General features: G+C 41.2%; 1 protein-coding gene and 1 long non-coding RNA gene across 5 annotated transcripts in view; both read left to right on the top strand.

The window, feature by feature from the left end:
* The window catches only part of PTPRG (protein tyrosine phosphatase receptor type G), a 712041-nt gene that overhangs the window by 167643 nt on the left and 528303 nt on the right, over nt 1–16095 (top strand). For 3 of the 4 annotated variants that reach the window (XM_019469870.2, XM_019469869.2, XM_019469871.2), the window contains exon 2: nt 9514–9618. The exons of the other annotated variant lie outside the window; for it this stretch is intronic. In XM_019469870.2, the coding sequence (XP_019325415.1) occupies nt 9514–9618 (105 nt within the window). The remainder of the gene's footprint in view (nt 1–9513; nt 9619–16095) is intronic. 4 annotated transcript variants of the gene reach the window in all.
* LOC128775607 (uncharacterized) lies at nt 9625–14718 on the top strand. The gene is made up of 2 exons (XR_008420446.1): nt 9625–11991; nt 14310–14718. It is a non-coding gene; the product is annotated as an uncharacterized LOC128775607 (long non-coding RNA).

Consider the following 16095-nt stretch of genomic DNA (forward strand, 5'->3'; position numbering starts at 1 on the left):
AGGGGAAGGGCCAGAGAGAGAGGGAGACACAGAATCTGAAGCAGGCTCCAGGCTCCGAGCTGTCAGCACAGACCCGATGCAGGGCTCAAAGTCACATCATGACCTGACCTGAGCCGATGTCGGACGCTTAACCGATTGAGCCACCCAGGCGCCCCGATAGAGCATATGACTCTTGATCTTGGGATCATGAGTTCAGGCTTCATGATGTCATAGAGCTTACATTAAAAAAATAAGAAAAATAAAATTAGTATGTTTTGAGTTTTCTGAGACCCACGTAGAAAAAGCTGTTTTTCACTTTTGCGCAGGTATACGGTAGCTGTTAACTCACAGGTACTTTTATGATGAGTAAAATTCAATTTCGTGCAGAATAATTGAAGTCTAGTGTTAATTTTGTGGGTTTGAGAGTAATGTCCACTTCAGGGCTTTGTGTTCTTGGGTACGTTATACACCTTTTCTGAGTAATTGTATGTAAGCCACAAGGTTATTGGAAGAATTAAAGGAGCCTATGTATTTATTGATGGTGCTTTTAATAGTGTCTGCCACATAGGCAATAGGGGAGTTAGCGAAAAGCTTCTAATTGTGTGAGGCATCGGGTGGCAAACTCAGGTGGCCCTAGAGACTAGAGAGGAAATATAAATGATAAAAGAGGATTGGGTGGGGTTATGGTTCTTCTGGAAAGAGCTACTTGCTGTTCATGAAATGTATTGTTGCTATTTGGGAACAAAGCCCAGAGAAACGTATTGTTGCTATTTGGGAACCAAGCCCAGATGGCGTTAAAAAATACAGATCTTGGGGTTCTCTCAGGATTTCCCCATGTTGGCAAACACTTAAACACAAACACACCATAGGTGAAACCAACTATCTGGAGGGATTGCTGGCTGTATTCAACATAGTGGCCAACAGGGTATAATCTCTGATTTGTGTTTGCCAATTCTGTTGACCATTAAGGATTCAGAGTGATGGCACGTTGTAAAATTGGAAGTTCAGATTTGTGGCAATTGACATTACCACAGCCCTATCCATGACTAACCCTCGTTTTCTTGATAACCTTGTAGAATCAAGAGGCTTGGTTCTTTGAGAACCAAACACTATTAAAGTGGATCAGAAGAGGCGGTTGATTTATTGCTGTCTTATGCTGTAAGATATTTGAAACCAGGAGTCCAGTTCTGTTTTAGAAGGGTGGTTCTAAGGAGGAGTGAACCTTGTTATTTTTCAGATTTTTATCACAAATGTATAAGGACCCTTTGTATAAATCTGTTCTCTAAGTGTACCTCTCCTTGGACTTGTTCAAAGCGTCTATTTTTATTTCTGAAGTTTTTAAATTAGGATATAGTGAATAGTAGAGAGATGGCTCTACTTTTTTTGACTCTTTTAGTGTTGTCTGGTTAAAAAAATTGGTTCTGCTTTGGGACACCTGGGTGGCTCAGTCAGTAAAGTGTCCGACTTCGGCTCAGGTCACAATCTCACGGTGTGAGTTCGAGCCCCACATCGGGCTCTGGGCTGGCAGCCCAGAGCCTGGAGCCTCCTTTGGATTCTGTCTCTCCCTCTCTCTCTGTCCTTCTCCTGCTCACACTCTGTCTTGCTGTCTCTCAAAAATAAAGAAAAACATTAAAAAAAATAGATGATGTCTTTTTAAAAAAAAAATTTTTTTACTGTTTATTTTTGAGAGACAGTGAGAGAGAGAGACAGTGCGCATAAGCAGGGGAGGGACAGAGAGAAGGAGACAAAGAATCCAAAGCAGGCTCCAGGCTCCGAGCCATCAGCACAGAGCCCCTCGCGGGACTTGAACCCATGAGCTGAGCTGAAGTTGGACACTCAACTGACTGAGCCATCCAGACATCCCTAGATTCTGCCTTTTGTAATCAGTGTTATTTGAGAGTAAAATAACAAAGAGAAGATCAGTCTTTTGCTTCTCTACGTGACTTAAGTAGTAAGGTCATTTTTATAACCTACTTTGTGTCCTTTTTTCCCCTAGGATACTACATTGCTGTGCAATTCCTCTTTCCCTTGTAATCTGTTCTACTTAAAAAAAAAAAAAGAAAGAAAAAGTCATGGCTCTATATTAGGTCTCTTTATCACTTTAGATGGTGAACAAAATATATATTTTTGTAGCTGGGACAATAAGTACATTTGAATATGATAAAATGGGTAATCTACTGTAATATAGTCTATTGTGTTTGAGGTGAGCTCACTATCACAAACAACTGGAGGGACCATTTGTAATGCAGTAGTTACAAAGGGACGTACTTCTTGATTCTACCATTTGGGACACTCACCAGGTACATTTTACTACGATTCATTGGAACACAGGCACAAAGGAGATGAAAGGCTGATGAGAATATTTAATTATTGTAACTATGATTTGATACTTTTGCCCATTGTAGGCACAAAAAAGATAAAGATTTATTCATTTTAGACTATTGTGTGGGATTTAATGTTCTTAAATGCTTTTTAAAATTCAGAGAAAATTATGCTTGTTAGAGATTTTGCCATCCTTGAGGGATCTTTAATTTGTTTGTTGTATGAGCTGTTATAATAGATATAAACAGCCCGCTTAACTGCTTGTCTGCCATTATGGAAATATGCATTCTGGATGTGAAAATGTTGAGTGCCTGTACTTATTTTTAGTGGGCTTATTTTTGGCAGTAACTCTGGCAGAGAACTAGGACTCTTTATGTGAGAGCCATCCATCCATCATCTTAAGTAATTTTCATTCTGGCACTAGAGAACCAGAATTTCTTTGTTCTGATGTTTTCAATTTTGGATGGAAACAGACTGATTCTTCTAGGCTTCTGAGTCCTTTGGAATGACATAGAACTGGACATACATTTAAGTGGAAATACCCTCAAGGGTCACTAAACTATTTTGCTTTGGGTACAAGATGTGTGACCACGTTGTAGGTGGAACTTTGGCCTGTTCTCATCATAAATCTTTGGTCTCACCCGCACGTAACCTCTGCCCCTGTAGGAGATCATGATACAGCTGGCATCCAGTAGACACTGTTGACTCAGTATGGTCAGATGATAACAGTCATCTGAAGGAATGCTGCGGATGTGCTGAAATGCCTAGTGACTGTGTGTCTTTCTCGGTGGGCATCTCAGACTTCCACTCATTTTCGGAGACACAAATGCATGTGTAAATGTATCATCTTTGTCAAAAAACAACAAGACGTTGGCTGTACTCTGGGATTTCAATTCACACATTTGCAGTATTGGAAGAAACCAGTCTCCATCATTACATAACTGCATTTAGTTTTCTCCCATGTAGATTTAGTGACCCTTCTTCTCTTTGACAGTAGAACCTAAGGAAAGACACTATGTCAGGAATGTTATTTAATGTAGTGTTTAGAGGGGCTGGTCTCTTTGTATGAAAAATGTTCTGCCTGCTAATTAACACAGTAGAGTTCAGACAGCTTGAAACTCTTTTTATTTCCCCCAAGTCAAAATTTCTGGGAAATGCTCAGAGTCAAGATTACATAGAATCCTCCTGAAGATATAGTTAAGGCAGATGGGATACACATCTGCTTTTATAATCCCAGAATACAAACATTTATTGTTATAAACTATGTCCGGTGGCTCTGGGAAATTAAATCATGCACATAGGAAACAGTTCCATTGATATCTTCAGTGGTAGGTAACTCTTTGGATATTTTTATAGGAAAGGATTGGGCCTTTGGGTCTGGAAACATTTTTATCTTTTTTGCTTCAGGCTGGAAATGAGGTAGGCTCCGGAGAAGTTCTGAGAGGGGGTAGAGTTTATGAAATCTCCCTGATGAAAATACCTGTCACTCATTTCCCGCTCTGCATAGCAACCGACCTGACTTAAAGCTTCCTCCTGCTGAGTGAGGCGTAAGCATCATTGGCTAGTTAATGCTATTGGTTTTGAAATCTACACTTTCATCCTGTCAAAATTGAGAGGCTCAAATTCTCCTGGATGATGGGAGTAGCTGGGTATTAACGTCTAAACTCATTTCATTATTATACCATTCAGACCCTCGAAGGCTGCCCGGGTTTGATATTCCTCTTGCCCAGGTGTGCTAGCCGTGTGTGTGTGTGTGTGTGTGTGTGTGTGTGTGTGTGTGTGTGTGTTGGTTGAAGTCGCACTGGAGACTACCTCTTTGAGGTGGAGTCTGCAGCATTGTGCACTATTGGATGTCCTTTTTGTCTTCTATACTTGTTCCATCACGGTGATCCCAATTCCTTGAAGCATTATCACAGCATTAAAAGCCCTCCTGAGCTTTCTGCTGACAGATGACTTCAGCTCCATTAACCATAGTGGGCTTGGTGCTGTAGAACTTGATAGAATACATGTTTGCACAACACTGACTCCTCCCTCTTACTAGTAACAGGATATCCATAGGCAGATTTATACTTCTTTTCTGTTCTGAAGAATGAAAATACATATTTTCGTAAGCATGCTCCATTTTTAATTGTGTAATTAAGTTGCTGACATAAGCAAGTATGTAATTTCGCATTAAGGTAAGGATCCGTAAAGGCATGCATTTGCATAATTTAATTTTCTGCACAGAAGATATTGAAAATCAATAGCATGATTCATAGCCTTACCATAACATTGCCATGCTGCTGTTGGTTGGCTGTTTGAGTTTAAAGAATACAAAGAGTATTAAAATTGATTGAATTTGGGGTGCTGAGTCTGTATCTTTACTTGGGAACCTCAGATTGTTTCTTTTGCAAATCTCTGCTCCTTGCCAGTAATATATTATGTTGCTTAGTATACTCAATTCACATCTTTGAGTGCTGTTCAAATAATTTCTAAAAATTGTTTTTTAAAAAACACCTTATTATATGATGAAAATACATTTGAAGAGGGGAGTAAAATTCTTTTGTTTTAAATTATAGAAGTGCCATTCGTACATGCTTATGTTCTTAGAGAAAAAGAAATCACACATTACTGACGTGGATGGAATAAAAGGGAAAACTAAATATAGTCATCTTTAATGAATAGTTTATGTGTTAAAAAGAAATCTGGTGTTGGGGTGATAAAGTCCTTTGCCTCCCTGTTCATTTCTGAGTTGCCTCCCTAAACAGTCACTTGTGAGGAATTCCAGATCATTCCCTCCAGCTTCATGTTTTAGATGTTTGCTATTGTGATAATTGGGCAGTGACTAGAAAGTGAGGCAGTGGGAAGGTTGTGGTTTTGCTTGTGGCTGATACGAATACACACATGTACATATACACAGCTAGACGCACCCACTCTTATCCGCCCCCCGCCCCCCCGCCAACACAGACACTATCAGCCTTTTTGTTGTTCATGTGTGTGTGTAGTCATTCACTCACTCATGATCAAATACCTACCATATTCCGGATGCCATCATGGATGGTAGGTTGAGAGCTCCTTATCTCTGGGGAGCTTGGAGCCCGTCCTAGGCCACACAGCATGTCCTTCAGAAGCAGGTTTTTTTTTGCCCATTCTTCACCTTGCTATGTGCAGCTCACATTGTACCTCCGTACTTTTGGGGGTGTGATGAAGACGGGGTTAGCCCGCCTTCCTTGGGATAGCCCTGCCCTCTGTGTTACCTCTTGTCAGTTGGCCTGTTTCCAGCAAATACACACGTCTTGTTTTTTGTCCCAAGTGAACTCCCTTTAGACAGCTCTGCCCCTCAGCTGAGGCCCCTTAGTTCACAGTGTGCTGCATATGGATGGCTGGGAAGGCAGTTGCTCTTTGGGGTATGTTTTTTGTCCCAAGTGAACTCCCTTTAGACAGCTCTGCCCCTCAGCTGAGGCCCCTTAGTTCACAGTGTGCTGCATATGGATGGCTGGGAAGGCAACTGCTCTTTGGGGTATGGATTCCATTACTTTGCAGTGTCAGGGGAGGACCTTCTGATGGTTATACCTCCCTTGTTTCTTGAATTGGATACGTCTTTGTAGGTTTGCTTTTTCCACTAATAGTTCAGTGGGCTTGGGAAGCTGGCAGGTGTGGGATCCCCAAACCTGCTTACCTGATGAAGCTCTGGGCTCTGTTGCTTTGCTTTTCCTGCAGGATGGCTAACATCACTGCTCACACGAAAGCAACACCCATGAGAGATGGTTCTGGCAGCCCTTGTCCTCCTTTGTTCCCCACCCCAGTCTTCTCAAAGGTTCTGGAAAATGACAAGCACCTCCTTTTCAGGACAAAAGGGGGATTGGTTGTAGAGATTGTGATTCCAGATAACACCTTCTGTAAAAGGTATAAATGAATATCCTGAGGATGATTCCATTCCTCCTTTCCTTTTACATCTGGCTCATTTGTGTGTGAGCTTTTCTGGTTGAGTTCAGATTTAGCCACATTCTGAGGTTGATGCTACACCCGTATGATTTCTGTAGTAAGCGGTTCATCCTTGCCTGGCCAGCCTTTTCCCAGGGTTAACTTAGCCAGTCAGGTTCCAGGCTGTGAGGGTGAGTTGAGAGAATGTCAGAATTGAAGGGGGTCTCTGGTCTAGCTCAGCAGGGAAGTTTGTATTTTTATCTCTGACTTCAAAATTGAATCACCTGGAGAACTTTCTTTAAGAAAAGTACCTGTATGCTATATCTTGGTGCCACCCCAGATCAAGTGAATCTGAATCTTAAGTGGTAGCCTCCAGGGCATAGATTATTTGTTTTGCTTTTGTTTTGTCTTTAAAGCATCCAAGGTGAGAATTAGAGCTCTAGTCCAACAATGACCTTTTATGCATGGAGAAATTGATGATCAGGTGTAGAATTGACTCATTTGAAGGTCACCAAGGTCACCTTTATAGTGTCAATTGGGGATCTTTTGTATACAAGGGACAGAAAAGGGAGCTTTGGCAGGTAATTTGTTCATGTAAATATAAAGCTTCCCACAGGAACAGTTTCAAATTACCTTTGTCATGGGCTTTAATTTTGTCAGCAGAATTGATCTATAGATTTTGCTTCCCCTGGTGTGTTTGTATTTTTGAGCTTCTCTCCTGATCTTCTCCTTGACCCCTAGCTAGGCTCCTGAGGCTTTCTGGATCCTGCCCTAACCCCGCCAGGCAGAAGGAAGAATCTCTCTGATTGACTGATGTCCCCACTGCCAAACATGTCACTGGGATCAAGGGCACGGTTTACAATGATTGGCTGGTTTAAGCCAAACAAGGCCCCCTTGGAGCTGGCAGGGATGGGGTGACAGGATAGACTGTCCATTACATGACTTAGCAGGTAGACTTATGGGGCGTGGGTATGATAATGACAAAATCAGAGTCTCTGTAACAAATTTTTTCTCTATTATTTGGTATTTTTGAATCACTCTGTGCCCAGTGCTTAGCTGCTCTGCTCACAGTATCTTGTGGGGGTGTTGTAACAATGCTATGAAGCTGCTACTTTTAGCTTCATTTAACAAGCAAGGAAATTCAGGCTCAACCACATACCCTAATGGAGGTCACATTCTGTGTTCAAGGCAGTGTTTTGCTCATTGCCTTGACAGAAAGAGGAAGGATTATTTGGGAATAATTATTTAGAGTGAACTAGCTCTAAGAAGCATATTAAACAGATACATAAAAAAGTTTCCCACATGCACAGAAAACAAATAAGCCGAACAATTATTTATGTAGTGTGCTTTAATGCAGGGAAAAAATAGAATAGGAGTGTAGGAGATGGAAAATTTTATTTTTGATCTCTAGAAGTTTAAAATGGTCAACTTCCTGGATCTCTGCATGGCTTATCTGCAAAATAGTAGGATGGGTTGCATGGTGGCTTCCTAAGCCTTTATCAACAAAAATTTTAGTTTTTGTTGTTCAGGACCAACGAACAAACATAAATGGTATCAGTATCAGGTTTACTTTTCAAGCATTTTTTTTTTTAAACCAGTGTTTGGAGTTGACATGCAAGCCTAAAGCACAGATCTCCTCGACTTTCGATGGGGTTATGTTCTCATAAACTTGTTGTAAGTGGAAAATATCTTGCACTGAGAATGTATTTTATACAGCTAACCTACTGAATGCCCTAGCTTAGCCCAGCCTGCCTTAAACATGTTCAGAATGCTTACATTAGCCTACAGTTGGGCTGAATCATCAAACACAAAGCCTAGCTTATAATACTGTGTTGAATGTTTCATGTAATTCATTGGATACTCTACGGAATGTGAAAAACAATGGCTGTGTGAGTATAGATGGTTGGAGGCGGGTTGGCTGGTGATCCTCGTGATCGTGGGGTTGATTGGTAGCTGTGCCCTCTGCTGCCCAGCATAAGGGCAAGAAGATCTTACCCGGCATATTGCCAGCCTGGGGAAAAGATCCAAATCCAACATCCGAGGTTCGGTTCCCACTGACTGCGTATGGTTTTTGCACCATTAGTAAAGCTGAAAAATTGGTAGGTTGGTCCGTCGTAAGTTGGGGACTGTCTGAACTTTACATGTTTCCTAATATGCCATCATGGTGACATCATTATCGTTACTTTGACAAATTCAGAATGGAGAATGTACTGTTTTCTTAGTGCCTTCCTAATCTTAAATTGAATCTACAGTTCTCCTAACCATCGTCCCTGCTTTTTAAAAGCACACTTGATTTTGTTTGGGTGCATTTAAATATTAACATAGATAGCTGGGATGTATTGTTTGAAGTGTAATTCCATTTCATTTTGGATTCTGGACACCTGTGGTATTTGTGTTCTTACATGTCAGTGCATTTGGGTGTGGGCTCACAAGAAGGGAAATTTACATTCATGAATTGGTTGGGAGGGGAGGAGTTTGAACACTGTAGCAGGCTCTCTGTAATGGCATAGAAGATTGGAATCATTATGAGTTTTCCAAAAATACATCATGAAACAGGGTTTCTTTTCTGAGCAGTGTTGACCTTGCGGGTTTCGCATTTCATATCTTCAGGTATAACAGGTGACTGTTTAGGGTCTAAAGGATGTGGAGGATGTGTAGTCACCATGGGATGTCTCCCAGGCCTTACACAGTGATGTGTTTGGATGGCAGAAGCCGTGGCTTTGATGCAGGCAGGCTCATGTTCAGTTCCCCGATGGCTGCGTGCTTATCTGTGTTACCTGGGACCAGTTACTTAGTGTCCCTGAGCCTTAATTCCTCCAGTTGTAAAAGAGACCAAATGACCCCTTGCTCTGTGAAGATCAAATAAGGCTTAGAGGCCTTTCGCAGCTAGGACCTAGGCTTATCTACGTAGCCGGAATAAAAACTGCGGATTCCAAGTCTACTAGTTGAGGGACATTGGGCAAGTTAAAGTTATTTAACTTCTGTAAGGTTCAGTTTGCTTATCTATAGAATGGTCTCATTATTGGGACCACCGGATGTATTATCTAGTAGTGTTCTGCAGACTATGTAAGATACTATATGTCAGGGGCTTAGTGCACCATGCTTGGTGACCCAAAGGAAAGGCTCATTGTAAACTACTCTTTGTAGTAATCCTGATAATCTGTCTAGGTTATCCTGTAGTTGTGTTTCTGTAAGTCAAGAGGTTCTATTCCATTATCCCTGAGGTGTGTGCTTCTGGGAAGTCACCCGAGGTGTGTTGGACACCCTTCCTATGTCCAGTGAACTCACTGTGCTCTCCCTCTCTTCCAGCCTTGACAGAAGGCTACGTCGGGGCCCTGCACGAGAACAGACACGGCAGCTCAGCGCAGATCCGCAGGCGTAAGGCTTCAGGTGACCCGTACTGGGCCTACTCCGGTGAGTTCATGTGTTCCGACCAGGATCACACAGGCCAGTCACTAACCCCGTGAAACTCACCGGAGAGTACTCTTTCAATCAGTTTCACACCTAACTTGTTTGTTCAAACCTTTGGTAGTTCACTACAAGTTGCAACACCGGAGCCTGTTTTTCCTCAAGGTTATATAAGTACCTTAATTTATCCCTCCCACCTGTTTTCTCAACCTGCTTTTTTTCCCCTCAATTTGCATTTATTTCTGAACTTTACTTGTTAATGAGTTATTGTACCAAACATGTAATTTCCCAAAAGACACAGCCTTTTCTTTTCTGTCTTTTCAGTGGCAGTGATTTCAGAAAGCAGCAAATACAAGGCTAGTCTTCAGCTGCTAAATGTCTGCTAAATATTACAAAGCGTCACATACCAAAATGATCTGTTGTGCTTTAATCTAAAAAAAAATGCAACTTTATTTTCAAGTCAGATCTTCTTAGTTGAATATATTTCAGCCCTCTATGGCATTCTGCAGTTCTTTTCATTTTTGCTTTTAAACTTTTAGCCTTCAAGCCAGTGGAGACAAGAGAGCATTATTAAAAGTATGTTGAATGTTACACTGCAAATAATTTTCTTACATTCTAAGGGGGGAATAAAAATGAACACCTACAAGAATATACAGACATTTCTGGATGATGCTTCCAGCAACCATCAAAAGTAAGATAGGTGGATTGTTAGTTCCAAACGAGATTTTGATGCTTACAAATATATGGAAAATGTATTGTAGCCAATTAAGGAGGAAAGGCTGAGGAAGATAGACAACTTTGGAAATTATGGTGGCACTGGATAATTCAAATAATTTGTAGGAAAAGGCTTGAAGGCATGGGGTATTAGTATTAATAATAAATCTGTGTTTATGCAATGTCATTGCATATAGAATTGCAAGGCATTATTTTCATCATGATGCTCTGGTTTTCAATCCTGAATTTCCACCTGCAAATCTTGTTAAATTTATGTCACTGTAAAATTTATAGGCTTGATCTTTAATTACACCTTATCTATTGGCTTTTTGCATCCTTTTGTCTATTGATAAATCTCCTGCCCCTACGGGGAGAATAGCCTATCTGTTTTGTTTTGCAAGGAACAGATAGTGATTCTGAAGTCTTCCATCACACCCAACTCCTTGTGATTAGAATTATCTAATTAGAGCCTTTTTGTCACCATTTCTGATAAATGAAGGAAATTGCGCGATGAAGGCCAGAGTTACATATATACGTAGCTTCTTGCCAAGAAACTCGAAGAAAATTTATCATTTTGTACCCTGTGGCTCCCATATCAGTTAGGAGGAGGCGTAAAGTGGCCTGCTATTTACAGTTCATCAATCTAGAATAATAATGCTGTTAGGCAGGAAATTGGAAGTTCTATCCCATCAGCATCTCTGATTGCAAGTGGCAGCGAAGAAATGAAAGACCTAAAACTTTTGCCATCACTCAGTTAACAATGGATGCATGTGGTGCAGTCTTTGGAATGGAGCAGTTGTTGACATCCTTAACTCCAGTGGACCTAATGAGTCTCCGTTTTGCATTTCCGGAATGCATTTCTGGAATGGATCTGGGAACTGCCTCTATCAGCAGAAGGGCTAGTAGTTCAGTGGCAGGCTTTTGGCACCTCTTTTCTGTAAAAACTCCAGACAGTAAATATCTTAGGCTTTGTAGGCTACGTGTGGTCTCTCTTCCACTGTCGTGCAGAGGCAGCCATCAGTAATCCTAGATAAACTGGCTGGGTTTCCAGAAAAATTTATTTATGAGCACTTAAATTTGAGTTGTGTATAATTTTCATGTTTCAGGAAAATTATACTTCCTTTTATTTTTTTTCCCCTCAATCATTTAAAAATAGAAGAACCATTCTTACTTCACAGGCTGTATTAAACTAGGTGGCCAGTTGGGTAGGGTTGGATAAGGTCCACAGGCTGTAGTTTGTCAACTCCTCTCCTAGTTGTTTTTTTTTTTTTCCTGGGTGGGATACGAAAGTCATATGAGGAATCTCCCAGAAGGCTATAGAGTGGTTTGGAAGAAACAGAGAAGTTACTTCCTTAAGGGGAAAATGGAGAAAATAAAAAGTAAGAGAAGAAGAAAAGATTGAGACAGATATCAATTGATGGTATGTAGTCCATATGCTTTAACTTAGTTCTTCCTGAAAATTCTATGGTATCCATGGTTGCTTCACTCCAAAGTGCTGGAATATCGATTTTCATGTCAACAAGACTTTGGGTCCATCAGAGACACTTCTTAGCATTTGGCCAATAGACAAAGACAGATCAGGAAGCGGTTGTTGTCTGTCACTTTGGGTACTTGAGACCAAGGCCTTGAAACCACAGTAGACCAGAGGTCTGCTCTGAGATACAGGTATATACACCTCTAGGTATAAATGCTGCTTGGAAAGCTGGTGTGCCAAGGGAAAGGCTCGTTGTTTGTAGAGGGAATTGTTTTTAAATTTAGCAAAAGTGAAGCAGGCCATTTCTAAAAGGTTGGTTTGATGGTCTAGATTTTAACTTCATGCCTCTAATTCACAGATTTGTCTTACTTCCTCCTAAGATAATATCATTGGTGCTTTGGGGGTATGGTGTGTGAGAGTATGGATTTTGAAGTCATGTAGACTATGGCTCAAATAGGAGTTTTATCTCTTAACACTTAAAAAAAATTTTTTTTTAAATGTTTATTTATTATTGAGAGAGAGTGACAGAGACAGAGCATGAGCATGGGAGGGGCAGAGAGAGAGAGGGAGACACAGAATCCGAAGCAGGCTCTGAGCTGTCAGTACAGAGCCCGACGTGGGGCCCAAACTCATGAACCATGAGATCATGACCTGAGCCGAAGTTGGATGCTTAACCAACTGAGCCACCCAGGCGCCCCTGTCTCCTACTATTTTTGTGACATTGGGAGGACATTTAATTTCTTGTAGATTGAGGTTCTCCATTTTTGAAATGGGGATAATTAAGAACGCTTCCCTCACAGAGTTGTTTTGGGGATGAAATGAGATGATATGTGTGAAAAATAACATAGTTTCTTGCATCCAGTACCTAATATTCCTGCTGTTTTTGACATGATTATTAATTACTTTTGCTGCTGTTGATGTTGTTAATTGCAATTCTCAGTGGGTACCTGTGACGGGCCACTGGGTGATCGCTTGGTTATACTGGGAGCTGAGTAAGCTAAATTTTGTCCATTAAATTCACAAGAACTCCCCATTTGGGATTTGGGAATGAGGGTTTAAACAAACTATCCTCAACTGTACTATACACACCATGGCTGTTTTTGTGTATAAAGTTTTACTGAAATACAACCATGCCCACTCCTTTGGGTATTGCCTATGGCCCCTTACGTGGTGGGGTTGAGTAGGTGCTACAGACTGACCAAGGATATCTTTATCTGGCCCTTTAGAGAAAAGGTTTACCAACTCATGCTCACATTGAGATAGCTTGGGTTTTTGAGCAGATACTAGCCTGACTCATAAACAGAACTGTTCAGAGATTTGGAAAATGTCTTCTTTTTAAAAAAATTTTTTCCTCCCTTGCATTTTCCCTTGAGCTGCAATGTCCTCAGCAAGTCTAGTTAGCATTCAGAAGGGAGTCTGGTGGAAAGGACTGGGGAGGAAGAAAGAGATGAATGGAGAAGGATGTGCTACAGGAGCTGGATCAGGGAGAGGGTTGGGTGTTGGCGCTTCTGGGGCCCCGTGCCCCTGGGTTACTGCGTCCTGCTCAGTAGGCTGCCTTTGTGGAGGTGGGGTTTGGTGCCTGATGCTGACCCAGTTACTCTGCTGGCATCCCACCACGTTCACTTTAGGAGAGTTGTGCAAGTTTTCGAGCTGGGGATATTGTCACGACCGTAGTTCATTGATGTTAGTGTAACTTTCGCCTTAGGACTAACCAGGTTATTTCCGTTTGTACGTATCACTTTGGGTAATGCACACTTCCTCGTTACATTTGAGATGCTAAAATCTTTACTTCTGTAGGCTTATCAGACAGTGCCACTGTGAACATCTAGCATAGAGGACTGTTTATTGAGGAGCCTGGAAATACGTGCTCTGGTCCCATTGGGATCATCTGAAGATTGGTTATCTCTCTGGGTTTTATTTTCATCTACTGTAAAAGGGGGGGGGTCATAATATCTGAGTCCAATGTGAAAGTCTCATGCATAAGAGATACAAAGTGGAACATAAATGTAAGATATTATTATTAAATGTTAATAATAGCTTTGTAATTTCAAGATTACCTTCTATCTTTGGGTTTATTTTCCTTATTCCAAGATAGGGACAAAAGGGGAAAGACCTCTTTATGTATTTCAGAATTATACTGGAAAAAAAAAACCCAAAGATTGAATAAGAGTATCTCACTGGACATATTAAAATAATCTCTCTGTTAGTTTTACTTGACTAAGACACAGATATTTTTCTGTGTTCCTTGAAGTGATGACAGCTCATGAATTTTGGAATTTGCCCAGAACTTCTGTAATTATTACACAAAAAGTAACAAATGCTAGGTAGGTCATTGTTGCCGGAAAGGGAAATGAGAAACAAATCTGGAGCAAGTTCAAGGGGAAATTGGAGGCATTTCTATAAAGCTATCTGTTTTTTCTCTTCCCCCTTAGAGACTTGGGGAAATGTAAGTTGCGGTTTCTTCTCCTACCCTTTTTTTACTTACCCTGTTTGATTTTCTGCATTTCAGGTAATCCATACCTCATGTTCCTTCTGTGTAGAAAGAGTCTATCAACCAGTACAAGGGGGGACAATTCTCATTGTTAGAGGAATCCAAAATTGAGATGAGTGATGCCAGAACTGCCTGCAAGAAGTGTCTGGTGTTGTGCTGAGCAGTGGTCAAGCAGGATTATTCTAAGAGGCATTCCAGCTGTGGCCAGGACATCATAGGAGGCATCCAAGGTCCCTTTTCATTGTCCTGGTTGGTGACTTACTCGGCTGTATAATGGAGACCAAAAGAGGACATATCTTGCAGGATGGCTTTTTGAGGGTTATATGTAACATATGTAAGCACCTGCTATAATTCTTGGCCCCCGCTCTGGAGTGGAATACGCGTTGCCCATTTGGCTCCTAATTATATGCCACCCCACTACATTCTTCATATAGACATCTTGTTTTAGAATGCACGTGCGTGTGAGTATGTGGTGCATGGAGGTGTATGTTTCATTTCCCTAGCGAAATGTAGAATCCTTGAGGACGAGGATTATAAGTCCTTTTTTTTTTTTCCTGCTGTGTGCCCGAGTATCTCATTTTGTGCCTATTTGGTGCATATTTTTCAAGTGGGTGAATGGATGTACAGATAAATGAACTCCTGTCAGAGTCTGGGCTTGAGGACTCACTAAGGGGATCCTGCCATGAAATTCAGATAAATTAGTGGGTGATTTACAAAAGGCTTCCCCATTGGATCCTTTTAATCAGCTCCCCTGGTGAACTTAAGATATAATTAAATTCCTAAAATATAATTTCCATGCCTCTTTTTAATAATGCCTATGAAGGGTAAAGCAAAATATACCTGCCTGTAGAAGCCTGCTCTTGTGATTGGGAGAACGGAAGCCACATTAGAACCTCAGAGTTTGATATTAATATTGTATTGTGTGCTCTTCTCCTAAAGCCTTCTGTGAAGTTTCTGAAGGGAATCATTTCCCTAGAGACATTGCGTTTGCAATAGAGAGCTTCTTATCTGATGGAACCGCACCATTGGGGAGGAATCAGTCTTGAGATTCATGTTCCAAGTCCCAGCTCAATGTTCCCTCCACTTTGATGCCTAGCCTGAACCCCCTCTCCCTTATCAGTCTCCCTTTGTTTTTCTTTTTCTTAAATTAATTAAAAAAAAAAAAGCTTATTTATTTTTGAGAGAGAGGGAGAGAATGAACAGGGGAGGGGCAGAGAGCAAGGAGGAGATAGAATCCCAAGCAGGATCCATGCTGTCAGCACAGAGCCCGATCTCACCAACCCTGAGATCATGACCTGGACTGAAATCAAGAGTCAAATGCTTAGCTGACTGAGCTACCCAGGCACCCCAAACTCTCTTTGTTTTTTACACTTAATTTCTCTCTTTATAACTCCCTATTACTCTATGTACCATTCTAAGTAGAAGATACTTATTCACTGAACACACTTATTAATTACTTACTGTATTTCAGGTGTTGTGCTATAATGGGAGGGGTCAGAGAGGCTCCCAGAATTATTGCTGCCTGATCCCAGCCGTTAAAGACAGGCAGGTGTTTTCCAGGACATGAGGAGGCCTTGAGGCGTGAAATGACCTGGCAATGACTGGGGAAATGAAAGGAGCTCAGTAAGTGTAGAGCATATGGTAGGGTGGAGGAAGTTGAGGGAATAATGCAGAGTATTGGACCATGAAGCGTCTTTCAGTATTCTGCCAGTGACCTAGAACATCTATCGGAGAGTGATGGGGAAGCATTTAAAGGTTTCGTGGTGGAAACGGAGTATGTTGGCTTTATATTTGAAGAAGACCA

This window comes from Panthera pardus, unplaced genomic scaffold (genome assembly GCF_024362965.1).
Source record: "Panthera pardus isolate Hobbes unplaced genomic scaffold, ASM2436296v1 HiC_scaffold_8, whole genome shotgun sequence".
Taxonomy (NCBI): Eukaryota; Metazoa; Chordata; class Mammalia; order Carnivora; family Felidae; genus Panthera; species Panthera pardus.